At 41.7% G+C, this 15,705-nt stretch overlaps 1 protein-coding gene across 1 annotated transcript in view; it reads right to left on the bottom strand.

Annotated features, from left to right (window-relative positions):
* Positions 1 to 14,550, bottom strand: part of FAT4 (FAT atypical cadherin 4) — a 174,968-nt gene extending 160,418 nt beyond the window's left edge. The window contains exon 1 of the mRNA XM_032412791.1: positions 8,898 to 14,550. Within this exon, the coding sequence (XP_032268682.1) occupies positions 8,898 to 14,072 (5,175 nt within the window). The 5' untranslated portion in view covers positions 14,073 to 14,550. The remainder of the gene's footprint in view (positions 1 to 8,897) is intronic.
* Between the last annotated feature and the right edge of the window lie 1,155 nt (positions 14,551 to 15,705).

The following is a 15,705-nucleotide window of genomic DNA, read 5'->3' as shown; positions in this document are numbered from 1 at the left end:
TAGATCAATAAATTATATCAGACACATACTTATACATGTATAGTAGATGATAGATATAGATTAGATAGATAGATAGATAGATAGATAGATAGATAGATAGATACTTGAAATTAATGAGACTGATTGAGCTCCTCAACAGAATAGTGTAGATTAGAAAGGGAAGAATTTCAAGAACTGATTCCAGGGGTATCCCAACATTTAGCATTCGGGAGATAAAAAGAGGCTGGTTCAGGAGACTGGTAAATCCTATGGAAGAGGAATATGAAAAACTACAGCAGGGAAATAGAGATCAGGCAGGATGAGAAGGTGGCTACAGTGATGTTAGTGAAGGAAGATTAATTCTCAATTAGAATGTTAGATATGAGCAAATACTTGAAGGAAGGGAATTATCCAAATGGGAGAAAATTATCCAAATAGGTATATACAGGAAAGAGTGTTCTATGCAGAAGGAAGGGCCGGGAGGAAAGGCTCCAAGGCAGGTGTGTTCCTAGCATGACACCAGTATGGGTAAAGCAGACAAGCAAGGGAAGAGAATAGTAGGAAAGGATGTTGGAAATCAGCAAGAAAATGTCTTCAATAATCTAAAGAAAGGATGACAGTGTCTTAGATCAAGATAGTAATGGTAGAAGTGATGAGAAATGATCCAGTTTCTGCATATAGTTTTAAGATATCCAAGATTAGCTAAATAGATTGTATGTAGGGTAGTAAGGAGTCAAAGAGGATTCCAAGTTTTTTTACATTTTTGAACAATTAAAGATTGGAATTGCCATCAATTGAGAAGGAGATGGCTAGGGGTGAAATAGATTTTTATTGGAGAAGATAACAGAAGCTCAGATTTTGAAACATTAATTTAAAATATCTATTAAGAAACTAATTAAACATAATGAGTAAGTGGTTGGTTATATAAATATGGGATTAAGGAGAAATACATAGGGTAGAAACAAAATTTTGGAGTCATCAATGTATATATGTTATTTAAAATCATAAGGTTGATTGAGATCCTCAAGAAAATAAGTGTGCATTGAAAAGAGAAGAGTTTTCAAGAATTGATTCCATGGACATTACAACATTTAGAATTTAAGGACATGGAGAGAAACTGGTAAAGGAGGCTGAGATGGAATTGATCCGAGAAATAGGATTAAAAATCCACAGTGTGATGACTTAGAAGTATGTATACAATGAGCACTGAGAACCAACCACTGGATGTAGAAATGTGGCTATCATGGTGGCCTTGGTAAGAGCAATTTTCATTGGAGTGGCAGAAGTTAAGCCCGATGAGATGCGTTTAAGAGATAATGAGAAGAAAGAAAGCATGTATAAGCAACTATTTCAAGAAATTTTGCTGAAAAGGGAAGAAAATAAATGAGGCAGTAACTGGAAGAATGGAAATGTATTCCCACCTCAAGTTTAACAAATCAAAATGAGGAACTTACAAATTGTAGGTCCATTCATTCAAGCCTAACCTAAATAAAGATTAATAGGGAGCTAATGACCTACTACTAGGTCATTACCTAAGTTTAAATTTACCCTGTATTTCTTCAGTCACCAGTATGAAGAAATATCAAACTATGAAAACAAATTTTTACACAGTAAAAATTGTATGCCTATGAGACTACAGAAAGTATCCACCATTGTTACAATACATAGTGTTAGTCAGTGCTGTGTGGGGATTAAAAGTACATACTGTGGAGTCAGGCTGCTGGGTTCAAATCCTGCTTTCACTGTAAACCAGCTGCATAAACTAAACCTCCACTAGCCTCAGTGTGTCATTTGTTGAATAATGAGATGTTGTTATACCTCCAAGAGTATTGTGAAAGCAAGACAATGCCCAGTGCTTACCACTGTCTGACATAACGTAAGCACTTTACATATATCTGTAAATGACAAATAATCTGGAACAAATAATCAGTAACAACCCCATGGTTCCCAACTGTCAGTTGTCCAGCAGGGTTTGTCAATGTCCGTCAACATTTCCTCAATGTTTCTTAAAATTTGGTTTTTACTCACTGATTGTTTCTTAAATATGGATATATATCTGGAAACTGAAAAAGACTGTGGACCTATAGTCAATTCTTAATTACCACATATAAATTATCTGCCAATTAGATTATGTTTCTTCTCCATGACTTTATTGTCCCATTTTATCTCAGATCTTAACACCAGGGAAAATCCAACAGTCTTTGTATAATAGTTGCATATATGCTAATATATGATATTATATATGTTAATATATAATTGCATATGTGTATTTTATAAAAAATACTTGTCTAATAGAATTGTTTTTACTTGTCTCCATTCCTTATACGCTCTCCTCCTTATTTAATCTACTAAAATTGGCCACTGTTGTCACAGACTGCTTAAAGCCTGAAAACATTAAAAAGTATTTACCACATTTTATATCTAAGATATTTTAAAGTATTTCTAAATTCATCTTGGCCCAAATTATTTGCCAGTTATTCTTTTCCTATTGTTAGTCACACGCTCCTAATTCTGAATACTACCTACTTTCATGGGTATTATATAGTGCTGAACTTCAGATTTACTAATTCTTGGAATAGAGGACCCACCTTCAGGCCTGTGGAATCCTTTATAGTCACTAATTCAACAGTCCCTCAAAACTAATGAGGTCACTAGGCAGTTTTTCATTGTAATGATGACAAACTGCAAGCTGTAAACAATACAATGAAGAATTGATTCCACAAAATGCTAAGTACATATATACTTTTCCAAAATGATCCTAGAGTAGTTGCCTCAAAATCTACTGGAACAATAAGGAATTAAAATGATCAGTGTTTTAATAAAGGCAAGGGAAAAAAAAGAAAGAATAAATTAGTCAGAAGATAAATTATGTCCACGGAAATCTATTACCAAAACAGAGAGACCAAATCAAGCATCCTGAAGCCATATATAAATATGGAGCATGAGCTTAATTGGCCATCAATATTGCTGTTTGTAATACACATTTGTATATGTCTTGAAAATTTAATCACAACATTTTGTTGAATAAATTTAGAAACATATCAATAAGAAAAAAATAAAATCAAAATAATCACAGGTTGCTTTTTAAAAAGAACACTCTGGAGATCAAAAGAAGAAAAATCAATAAAATGTTTCCCCTCCTTTAATATAATCTTCATACGCCATCTACTCCAACTTCATCATATTCCTTGGGAGAGTAAGATTTATCATCTGTTAATCTAAAAATGGATTCTCCACCTTCATAAATTACAGCAACTACTCCCAAATTGTACAGTTCTATGGATTAGAAGAGGCATTACCGATACCTGTGCTCTTCATTTGCTCCAGCTCCCCTCTCTTGTATTCTGACCCTTCCTCCCTGCTCCAGAAACACTTCCACATGTTGCAATTTGGGACTGCTACCACCACTAACTGACCCATAAAAATGTACAGCATCTGCTGATGGCCAGGATTGAGTCAAGCAAAAACCATATTTCCCTTAGTTCTGATAATATATAATACTACTTTTCAAAGATTTCTTAACAATAAATAAGGGCCTGAAAACAAGATTATTAAAAGCATACATATATACGCATATCCACAGAGTAAAGGGCCCTTCTCTTAACTGAAACCACAGATTGCCCTGGCTTTCTAGAATAGTAGGTATGAGTATAAATAATGGATGTATGTAAGTCTGGATGTGATTTTCCTTTCTATCTATCTGAATTTAAGCAAATCATTTAACTTGTCTGAGACTGTTTCCATAGCTATGAAGTGGGAATGATATTAACAGAGTTATGAGCATCAAATGGTAAAATCTCAAAGCACTTAGCACTTAACTCAATGACTGAACATAGCAATAATCGATGTTATTTTAATTATTATTATTATTATTTACCCAGTTCTGTTGCTTATTTTTTGCCTGTGAGGGATGATACACAAGATATACAAACATTTAATTAAGGTTCACTAACTCTGATTCTAAACTGTCTAGAAGACAATCATTTAGCACTAATTTTACAAATGTCCCATCATTTCTCTTAGAAATCTTGATGCTGTTCACTGTGAAAATATATTAATTTATTGCCCAATTGCTAAAACTCATTCCTGTTAATGTCATAGTCTGTGCACCTAATATTCTATACACACTTCTAATAGACTATTTCTAGTGGCTTTTCTTAAACTGAAATGCAAAAATCTCATTACCTAGACCAATGGTTCTCCTCAGTGCAACATGGGGCTCGAGGCATACCAGGAACCCATTAAGGAGGCCTTGGAAGTCAAAACTGTCTTCATAATAATGCACACCATTGCTTGCCTTTTCTTCTGTATTGACATGTACACTAGAAGTGCAAAAGCAATGATGGGTAAACTGCTGGTGCCTTAGCACAAATTAAAGCAGTACTTTTCCAAAATAGCTCTCAAGTATCCTAGCAGTAATTGTATTCTTCACCGCTAGGCACTCACAGTAAAAATAAAATGCCAGTTTCACTTGAAAACTGAAGAAAATCTTTTGAAGAAATAGCAAAAATATTAAATTTATAAAACCTAGGCCCTTAAATCTCAGTGATTTTCTTTTTTTTTTTTTAAAGATTTTATTTATTTATTTGAGAGAGAGAATGAGACAGAGAGCATGAGAGAGGGGAGGGTCAGAGGGAGAAGCAGACTCCCCACTGAGCAGGGAGCCCGATGCGGGACTCGATCCAGGGACTCCAGGATCATGACCTGAGCTGAAGGCAGCCGCTTAACCGACTGAGCCACCCAGGCGCCCAAATCTCAGTGATTTTCAATATTTTGTGTGGCAAACAGTACAATGTACATAAACCACTAATCTGTACCTAAGGATTATAGTTGTCTCAAAGAAAAGCATGCATGTGATTGAACTGCAAGCTAAACTAGCTGCTTTACTTATGGAATACAGTTTTTATTTAAAAAAATAACTGGCAGGGAAACTATATTTTTTTAGACTTGAGTATGTGGCAGATACTTGTTTGTTAGCAAATGAACAAAAGGGACCTGACACTTGAAGGAAAACAATAATACATGTTACTGATAATAAAATTTGAGATTTTGAGTAAAAAACTCAAATTTTGAAAAACTTCTAACCATTGCCATGAAGTTGAGAGTCAATATATATTTAAAGAGCTTTTTGATAAGATTCTTAGCACTTATAACAATATTTTCCAAATGATCAATTCCTGATATTTCTAAGTCATGAATAGGTAATAAAAGATCCATTCAAAATGCAAGATAGATCAATGTGTTTTTATGTAACAAAGTATACAAAGTTCACTGATAGGATTTCAAATTCCACATTGCAAGTAAATTTTAAGAAAGTGCCACTTGTGGAGTTCTGGTGTAGTATCAAAAGAAAATTGACAATTATCTTAAAAGAATACCAAAGTATGTCTCCCTGATCCAACTTCATAGATCTGAGTGAGGATGGATTCTATTCATATACTTTAACTGAAATAATGTATTGCAATGGAATGCATGAGAAGATTTCAGAATCCAGTTGTGTTCTCTTAAGCCAAATATTAAAGGGATTTATGAAAATATAAAATAATGTCTCTCTTTCCATTATTTTTTTAAGTTTGGGAAAATAAAGTTTTTTAATAAATTAAAATATGTGTTTAATATGATTTTTAAACAAATTAATAAATATTTAATTTTTTTCTCAGTTTTAATGTTCAAAATGATAAATTTCGATAGGTAAGACATACCTAACCAAAACCTCTCTGAAGTCCTTAACAATTTCTAAGAGCATGCAGGGGTACTAAGACCAACAAATTTGAGAACTGTCAGCTGGACCCATATACAGTATGTCCTTCCATTTAAACCCTAAGTTCCATGTAAGACCACCCACCTAAGTTTCTCTTTCCTCTTTTAGTTTTCTGACAATTCTCAATTCACTTGTACAACAGAGATAATTGGCATGTCTTTATGTCCTTAGTTCAATTCGTGATCAAGATCAGGTTTACTAATTTCCTCCATTCCCCCAGTTTCTCTCTGTTGAGTTATTCCTGAGGCGAATAAAACATATTCTGGTCTTAACTCTTCTACCATCTCATTTAACAAACACGTCCTAAGCACTACTATACCTCAGGTATATACTAGACTCTGAGATAATAAAGATCAATGAAACAAAACCTCTGGCTTTGTTGAGGTACAACCAAGTCCCTAAGTTGCATGTTTCTATACAACACATATTAAAAAAGAAATGTATATTGAAGTACTACATCCCTATTTTTTCTTGAACCTAGAAAAATGGTGCAAACTTTATATGAGCTGTTCTAACATAATCAAGATTCATCCAAGAATACTAAGACACAAAACTATAATAAACCTTGTGTCTGCAACTCAGAATCCATCCTTGAAAAATTCCTGTTCATGCCAAAGGTTTAGGTATGATAAGTAGGGTAAGTGAAGGTGTACAATTGGACAGATCTCCGGAATGAGCAATATCAGAGCCACAGTCCTCAGCCCTTTCCACAAGTGTCAGAGCTTGAAAAAGAATGCAGATTAAATCATTTCTCTTTTACCCACTGACCCTATGCTTGCCCATGGAATGTGATCAGCTATGACTCTAGCCAGAAACCTGAGTAAGCAACCCAGAACTCTATCAGTGCACATGAATAATTAAAAAAAAAAATGTATTGGAGCAAAGTTTGCACTTGAAAACAAACAACTGAAAAATCACCTCTGACAACCAGAGGTAACATAACTTATTTTTGCACAATCACAGTAAATTAATTGTTTGAGCAGAAGGAAAAAAGAACTTTATTGTATATACTTCAAAAATACAACCAATAATAATATGAAATTCTAGCTCCCAACTACTGCTTTCAATATTCTTTGGAGAAACACATTTGCTTTTAATTATAGGAGTGGTTGGAGCTTGGAAACTCAAACTTGGTTTACAATTTCAGCACTTTAGTTCACAGAAAATACCCTCACAGTTTTTTTCTTATAAAAAAAAATCATCATAATGAATTATCCCCAGATTTTTAGATAAATAAGGTGCAGTAAATATGAACAACTTTTTATATTGGTGTTATTTGATGTTTAAAGAGTAACAGACATACTATCCCTTATTACCAGCAAAATGACTTATGATTATTACTTTTAAATCCTCATGCCTATTACAGAGAGAGCACTATTTAATAGATTTAAGCCAAGCCGATCTTTGCATATTTAATGAGTAAATAGCAAGACAAAATAAATCTAATGATACCAATGGACATTTATTCTCATTCTCCATGTTGTTCTAATAAAATATAATGCACTGAACCAAACAACAACAACAACCAATAACATAATTTGTTTTACTGTTTAACAAATTCATCTAAAGTCTAGAAAGACTTAATTGCCTATCTTCAATAAATATTTCAGTTTTCTAACTAATTAAATCTCTCTACCTAATAAATAATCCCAGAGAATGAAGGTAGAAATAGGTTAATGTGAGGCATAACCTGAAATCAATATAAAATTATATGTAAATCATGGCCTAAGTTAAACCAAATAGCTTAACATATAAGACCCATGTGAAGATCTTTAAAAGCTAATTAGATAAAAGAGGACATTTGGGTTAGAAGTCCCTTCAGGGCTATGTATATAAGATAAAACTCCAGTTAGAATTATATCTCTAAGAATTATATCTCTATTAAGAATTATATCTCTAATTATATCTCTAATGCCCTCTGGGCCATGAATACACCGCTCTATCTGAAGAATAGATACAGCTAGCTATTATAAAAAAAATCACAAAGGATTCAAAAAGATAATAAAAATAAATGAACATTTTAAATGAAGAAAACCCCTCACCCTCCACTTACACCCCCCCCCACAAAAAAAGAAAGCAAGAAAACAAATACGTAAGCCTCAATTTCACTAGTATATTGTGTCTGGGTTACTGCCAAGTATCACAAACCACATTTGATATTTTGTGTTTTTGGCTGAGTGACACTAGAATGTCTTTGAGGGGAGGGGGAGGGAGAGAAGGAACTTAGAAAACAGAGAACAAGAGTGTTCCAGAGTATAGCTATGTGATTTCTAGTTGATTATCAAAACAACATTGGAAGTAGTTTAATGAAAATACAAATCAATAATACACAGAGGTAGTAGCCTAAAATACACCCCAGGGAAGGCCAAGCTTGGAAATCTTTAGGCATATGCTAGAAACCCTAATTTCTTACCCATCAGCAGACAGAACCACATGTGCCTATACCATAGTCCTGAACAGAGATTTGTATCGAGCAGCACCCTCTAATCTCTGATAATTCACAGCACATTACACGCTTTCATTCAAGAGGGAAGAGAAAGGATTACCCTAAGTCAGAAGATAGTGCCTCAAATGTGAAAGCAGATGAAATCAGGAATCTCCCCAAACTTGGCTCAGCACATTAAAATTAGTCACTGTCTATAAAGAAACTGCCAAGACTGCTGAGGATGTGAAAGTTAATACTGTCCTGATGTAAACTGCCGGGCTGTGCTGTCTTGCCACTCCTCCAGAAAGCTATGTTCTAATGCTGATTTCTACCGAAGTTCTTCGTTTGGGAACAGAAACTTAAGTCTGAAATTGCCCATTCTCTAGCAGACTTCTTTACTGAGAAGTGTCTAGTTAGTGCGCTGATTCAGCTTAGATAAATGGATTTTTTTTTTTCTCCACTTCTGAAATGGCTAGATTTCTCCCTGGCCTTATACATACGATTGCTATGAGGTGAAGCATATAAGCTGTTCACCATTTGGTTTTGACCAGGATGAAAGCTCAATTTTATGTGACTCTTGTTCTTTTATGTGACAAAACATTTTATACACGCCTGTCAGTAATATTAACAATAAACAATGAAGGTAAATAATTATAGAAAGTAAATACAAGAGAACAATCTTTCTAAAAAGCACATCAACAAATAAATCATAAACGACTACAAAATCATTACCTCTGCTCTCTGCGTTCTGGGAAAAGCGGTTGATTTCTCTATGGCATACACATCCACCAGGTAAAGACATGCTCCTTGCTCCCGGTCCAGAATGGCTGCAGTCTGAATTACTCCAGTTTGTCGTCCAATAGTAAAGAGGCGTCCAACTGTTTTTTCTTCACAACGAACTGAAACAATATAATACTCCACTGGGGCTTCAGATCCTCTAGGGCTAGCTGCTTCTATGGATATTACATTGGTACCGATGGGTTCACCTTCCTTCAAAATAGTTATATATTTGGGTTGAGTAAAAACAGGTCCATCAAGGCCCTGAAGAATGATGGTCAGCTCAGTGGTCGATTTCCTCCTTTCAGGGCCAAGGTCTGTTGCTGAAACTATGAGGTTATAGATCAGCTGTGAAGGTACCAGAGCTGAAGCCACTCTCAAGTCTCCACTATAACGATCCACAATGAAGGTGTCTGTGTCCCCATTGATGATCTCATACTCCACTTCTCCGTTAGCCCCTTCATCTGGGTCTGCAGCCATTATCGTTGTCAGAACAGAACCAATCACAGCCGAAGGGTCTGCAGCCAGGGCATTTTGTGATATAAACATTGGAACGTTGTCATTGAGGTCTGTGACCAAAATGGTCACGTTTTTCAAAGCGTAGCGTCTTGTTTCTATAGGCACAGCTTGATCATTGGCTTTTACAGTTAACTCAAAGAGATTGGCAAATTCCCGATCTATTTCAGCATTAGTATATATAGTGCCTTTGACTTCATCTATGCCAAAGTGGTTGCCCCTGGGCATTTGTTGAATGATTGCATAGGATAGTTGCCCGTTAATGTCTGCGTCAGGGTCATGTGCAGTCACTGAAATGACAGACGTTCCAATGGGAATGTTCTCAACAATAGACTTGAAAATATCCCCAGGAGGAAAGCTAGGAGGATTGTCATTAAAGTCCCTCACATGTATAACCACTGACATTGTAGATGAACGAGGAGGCCTTCCTTGGTCTTTTGCTGTTATATTTAATTTGTACAAAGACTGTGTCTCAAAGTCCAATTTTTTGGCAAGAAAAATACTCCCAGTGTTTGGGCTAATGCTAAAAGTTCCATGGTTGTTAGTTCCAGTAATACTATAATGTAAATCAGCATTGTCACCTGAATCTGAATCGGTTGCAGTAACAGAGGACACGAGTTCACCAATTCTCATGTTTTCCAAAACATCAACAAATAGTGTTGATTTAGGGAAAGAAGGGGTATTGTCATTTTCATCTAAAATATCAATATTTAAGGTACAGGTTGAGTTGAGGGAGACTGCACCTGAATCCACTGCTTGAATTACAAGGGAATAGGCAGGTGTTGCTTCATAGTCTAATTTGCCGATCAGTGTCACCTGACCAGAGGCACTGTCTATAGCAAACTGTCTTTCTTCATTCCCTTTCATTACGGAATAATGAATAAGTCCATTATTACCTTCATCAACATCTGAGGCAGATACTCTTAAAACTTGTGTCAGGTTGGCTGCTGACTCTGATATGGTAGCTTGGTAAAAGTCTTTTAAAAATTTGGGAGCATTATCATTTATATCCTTCATGTAAACATGCACTGTGGCCTGATCCTTGAGAGGCTGAGGGAGCCCCTGATCTGTTGCAATGACTGTAAAGCTAAACACTGCAGTCCCCCTCTGCCTCATAAGAGACTCCCTGTCAAATTGACGAGTATTTCTAATTTCCCCACTAATAGCATGCAACTCAAAATCTGGCTGCACCATTTCAAAAGAATACCTTACTTCTCCATTTGGCCCAAAGTCTTTATCTATAGCATTTACTTTGCCCACAAATGACCCAGCTCTCTGCTCCTCTTCAAAATAAAATGTGTAATTGGTACTGTTAAAAAGAGGTCTGTTATCATTTACATCTTCTAAAATTACAGTAACATTCACAGTAGCACTAAGGGGTTCCACTGCTCTGTCAGAAGCAACAACCAGTAAAACATATCTGTCTTGAAGTTCACGGTCCAGTTCACTTTTTATATACAATTGACCATCTGGGAATATGCCAAAAGCATCCCCTGTATTTCCTTCAGCAATGCTGTATGCAATTTCACCATTTGCTCCTGAATCCTTATCAAAAGCTTGCACTTTAAAGAATCGAGAATTCACAGGTTCTGACTCAGAAAGGGTGACCTCATAAGAAAGTTGATCAAACACTGGTGGGTTGTCATTTACATCATGAACATAAACTGTTAAGATGAAACTAGAGGAGAGCTGTGGAACACCCATATCAGATGCCAAGATCTCTATTTGGTAGGAACCAGCATGAACATCCAGGGGCCCTAGCAGACTAATATTACCATTCTTTTCATTGATAATAAACAGGTTCTTGGGGTTTTGCTTCAGGCTATAGAGTACCATGCCATTGACACCTTCATCAGGGTCCACAGCTTTGGCTTGGAAAATGCTGTGACCTGCCTGCCAATTCTCTACCACGTTTACGCTCTCTACTGCCTGAAGGAAATGGGGAGAGTTGTCATTCAAATCCTTAACCGTTATGTTAACCATAGTGTCTCCAGTCACTGTGCCCCCACTGGCCACTACTTTCAGCTGATAAAAGGATTGCTCTTCTCTGTCAATCACACTTGCTGTGGTAAGGTGCCCAGTGACCTGGTTGATAGCAAACATACCTTTCTGATCCCCAGTAGTAATGAGATAACTGATGTTGGAATTGAGATCCATGGTGGATGCAGACACACTACCCACATGATATCCCAGAGCCACATTCTCAAATACCACGAAGCTGTAGGCAGCCTGGCTGAATACAGGTGGGTTGTCTTGAGTGTCCAATACAGTGATGGTTACTATTGCCTGGTTGGGAGACTGTAAATTGCCACCATCAGTAGCCACTATTTGCAACTGGTAAGCTGTTTTTTCTTCTCTGTCTAGGGCCATTCTGGTAGAAATAACCCCACTTTGAGCATTGACTTGAAACCGAGACCTGTCCCCAGCTGATATACTATATTTGATAGTTCCGTTGAGACCCAAGTCTGGGTCAGTGGCAGATACTGTAGTGATGTAACTTCCTCCAGGCTCATTCTCCTGAATATGAGCAAAGTATTGGATTGGGTAAAACACAGGACTGTTGTCATTCACATCCAGGAGACTCACATTTATGCGGACCATTGATGACTGGGGAGGGGAGCCCAGATCTGTGGCCAGAACCAATAGGGAGTAGAAAGCTTGCTCCTCTCTGTCCAAGGAGGCGATAGTACTCAACCTCCCAGACACAGGATCCAGCCGGAAGGATCTCTGGTCAGTCTCAGCCTCTTGCAGGGAGAAGCGCACTGTCCCATTGTCACCCAGGTCTCTATCAGTTGCCCTGAGCACCAGTAGTTCTGTCCCTGTTGGGGCATTCTCAACCACGGACACATCATACCCTTCTGGCTGGCTAAATACTGGCTTTTCATCATTCACATCCAGGAGAGTTACTACAAGCTGGGCATAGGAAAACTTGGGGTGAACCCCCTGGTCCCGAGCACTGATATTCAGTACAATCTGGGAAGCCAGTTCACGGTCCAAGCCCCCGGCAACCCCAGTGGTCACCAGGCCGCTATGTTCGCTGATATGGAACCAACCTAGTCCGTTGCCAGAGACGATGCTGTAACGCAGATTAGCATTGAGACCAGAGTCTCCATCAGTGGCAGACACTCCACTCACATAGCTTCCCGGAGGCGCCTCCTCGCTCAGGTTCACTCTGTACACTTGCTGTGCAAAGACAGGAGGGTGGTCATTGATGTCATTTACGAAAATCACCAGGCTTGCCACAGAAGAACGCGCCTGGACCGCTGCGCCAGGGGGCGCCCCGTAGTTATCAGAGACCGAAACTGTGAGGTTGTAAGAAGGGATGCGCTCGCGGTCTAGGGCGCTGGCCACTTTGATGAGGCTCAGGTTCGGAACTTTGCTGCTCTGCACCTCAAAGTGGCGCTGCTCATTGCCCCCTAGGATCTGCACAGAAATATTCCCGTTGGCCGCGGGCGAGTCTGCGTCCGTCACGGTGAGCAGAGCCACCACAGTGCCCACTTGAGCGTTCTCATCTACAGAGGCGTAGCGCGAGGTGGCCGGGAAGTAGCGGAATTTCACCACGGGGTCATTGTCGTTGACATCTAGCAGCTGAATGAGAGCCTCGGCACGCCCAGTGAGGGAAGGCACGCCTCGGTCCATAGCCTGCACGGTAAGCGAGTATTGGCGCCTGGCCTCGAAGTCCAGGGGCTCCCGCACCGTGATAAGCCCCGTTTCGGGGTCCATTTGGAAGGGAGTTCCCTCGTCCTGCAGCCGATAGCGTATGTCCGCGTTGGTGCCCTCGTCCGCGTCCGCCGCCGCCACCTGGAGGACGCTGGAGCCCACCGCCGCGTCCTCAGGCACCCCCGCCTGGTAGTGGGAACTACCAAAAACCGGGGGGTTGTCATTTATGTCTTGCACAGTCACGTTTACCTGAAGGTAGCCCCGCCGCTTCGGCTCACCCTTGTCCTCCACTTCCACCAATAGCTGGTACTGCGGTGTGACCTCGCGGTCCAGCCCGCCCTTGGACACCAGATGCAGAAACGCACCCTCGCCGCTCGGGTTCAGGGTGACGTCCAGGCGGAAGCGACCCGCCTCGTTGCCCTGGATGATGCGGTAAGAGCGATGGTCCACACCATTGGAGCCGATATCCGAGTCGGTGGCCGTATCCAAGATGACTTGGCGCCCGCTGCTACTGTCCTCCTTGAAAGTGACCACGATGGAGGGATCGGGGAAGACCGGGGCGTTGTCATTGAGGTCCCGCACCAGCACTCGCACTTCGGTGGGGTAGGTGGGAGAGCTGGAAAGGACCACCAGGTTGATCACGTCGCTGGGCAAGCTCTCGCGGTCGATGGTGGCGGTGGTGTAGAGGGCCCCGGTGCTGCTGTTTATGGCAAACAGGGCGTGGCTTTCGCTGAGCCGGTAGGTGAAGCCCGGGCGCGTCTGGATGGTGCCCACCAGCGTGCCGGGAGGTTGCTCCTCCAGCACTTGGAACACCTGGCGCTGCTCGGCCCCGCTGACCCGGGCCGGCCCGGGGAGCTGTGATAGCAGCCAAAAGACTCGGAGGAGCTGAAATACTGATAGAGTGGGCAGCTGGAGCCTTGGGCGTCCAGGTGCCCTGTCTGCTGCCAAGTCCATGGTCCTGGCTCCCTGGAACGGTGTGAGAAAGAGAAGGAAGAGTGAAGCAAAAGAGTACAGCAGGGATGAAGTAGCCCCAGCAAAAAGTGCAGCCGATGGCTCTGAGAGCGCTGCTATTTCAAAGAACCTCCAGCCCAGCAGAAGCAAATCGCGTCAGAGAAAGGCTCCAGGTAGCCATTTGGACTTGTAGTACAAGAGAGATGCCCTGACGAAAGGCGGCAAGGCATTCCGCGGGACACTCCTGTGCGTTGATGAATTCCCAGAAAAGTTTCTCAAACCGCCTACATCTCCCCCCTTCACTTTGTTTTTTGAATCCAGAGAGTCTGAGCGTTTTCGCCCGGGTGGATGTGGATTTGGGAGAGGCGTTGCCTGCGTTTAAGGTATATGAGGAATCATTGCAAACAATTGTCTTCAGAAACTTTAGAACTTACCCAAGGCGAAGAAACTGAAGAGGGAAGAAAGACTTCGGTAGAGATATGTGACGAGGACAATTGCGCACGGGGGAGGGGGGCGGTGGGGAACCGGGAGATTATCGAATTCCTTTCCCAAAAGCTGGAGACGAGGGATTTCCTCGAGTCCTCACTCCTCAATAACAAGGCTGCCAGGCCCCTCCAACAGGGCTGCAGAAGTGGCCGCGGAGGCCCGGGCGCCGGCGTCTGCGCGCTGGCAGCTAGCGATTGCGTTCCAAGCGCTCGCGTTGGAGCTAGGGCTCCGGTACCCAGGAGCGCTCAGCTCCGTCCCTTCTCCTCCAGCCGCCGCCGCCGCCGCCCCTGCTGCGGCTTCGAGCCGGTGGTCGCGCGCGGGCAACATCCAGTGCTCCTCAGCATTTTTGTTTTGTTTTTGTTTTTTACCTCTGCCGAGGTGCCTGCCGACTCATTATTTGTACATCCAGATCGAGTGCAGGTCCGTCCCCCTTTCTTCTCGGCCTCGCAGGGGTCGGGCAGGAACAGCGCGCGGTCCCGGAGTCCCCTCCCCTCACCATGCCAGGGGGATCGTTCTCCGGCGGCCCCAGTCAGAAGCCCACTCCAGTGCGCCTCGCCCCTGCCCCCGTTATCTTTGCTTTTATTGTCCCGTGTCAGTTTCACTTTGTAATCCACAAGCCTTTTTGTTTGGGGCGGGGGGGTGGTTGGTCCCTCTTTCTCCTTCACCGTTGGCGGTGGAGGCGGGGAAGTCGGCGCTGGGCTGTGGCGGCGCCCGCGGCAGCTCCGGACGGCGCCTGTCAGCGCTCTGCTTCTCGCCTGCCGGGGATGAAGGTTGTACCGCTGTGGAGCTGGAGCTCAGCGAGCAGCTCTCAACCTCCGGCTGGTCCCTCACACTCCCCGCCTCTTCCCCGCTGCGCGCACGCACACACACACACACACACACACACGCACACGCACACGCACACACAGCGACCGTCGCTGAAACACAAACAGAGGGGGAGGGAAGACCGCGAGCTGGAGCAGGACTCAGAAACTTTGCTCGCCGCTCATTGATCCCCGCACTTTAGTTCGCCCGGACTCCCCCTAGCTCCGGGTCCTGTCACCTACTGCCCCTCCCTCGCCCCAGCCCCATTGGGCCGGAGCTGAGGCAGCCCCGCCTGGCACTCCTACCGCGAGCGCTCTCCGGCTCTTTGGGCCTCCGACTGGCTTCT

This window comes from Phoca vitulina, unplaced genomic scaffold (genome assembly GCF_004348235.1).
Source record: "Phoca vitulina isolate PV1807 unplaced genomic scaffold, GSC_HSeal_1.0 scaffold14, whole genome shotgun sequence".
Lineage (NCBI taxonomy): Eukaryota > Metazoa > Chordata > Mammalia > Carnivora > Phocidae > Phoca > Phoca vitulina.
This window is presented reverse-complemented; position numbering and strand designations above follow the sequence as displayed.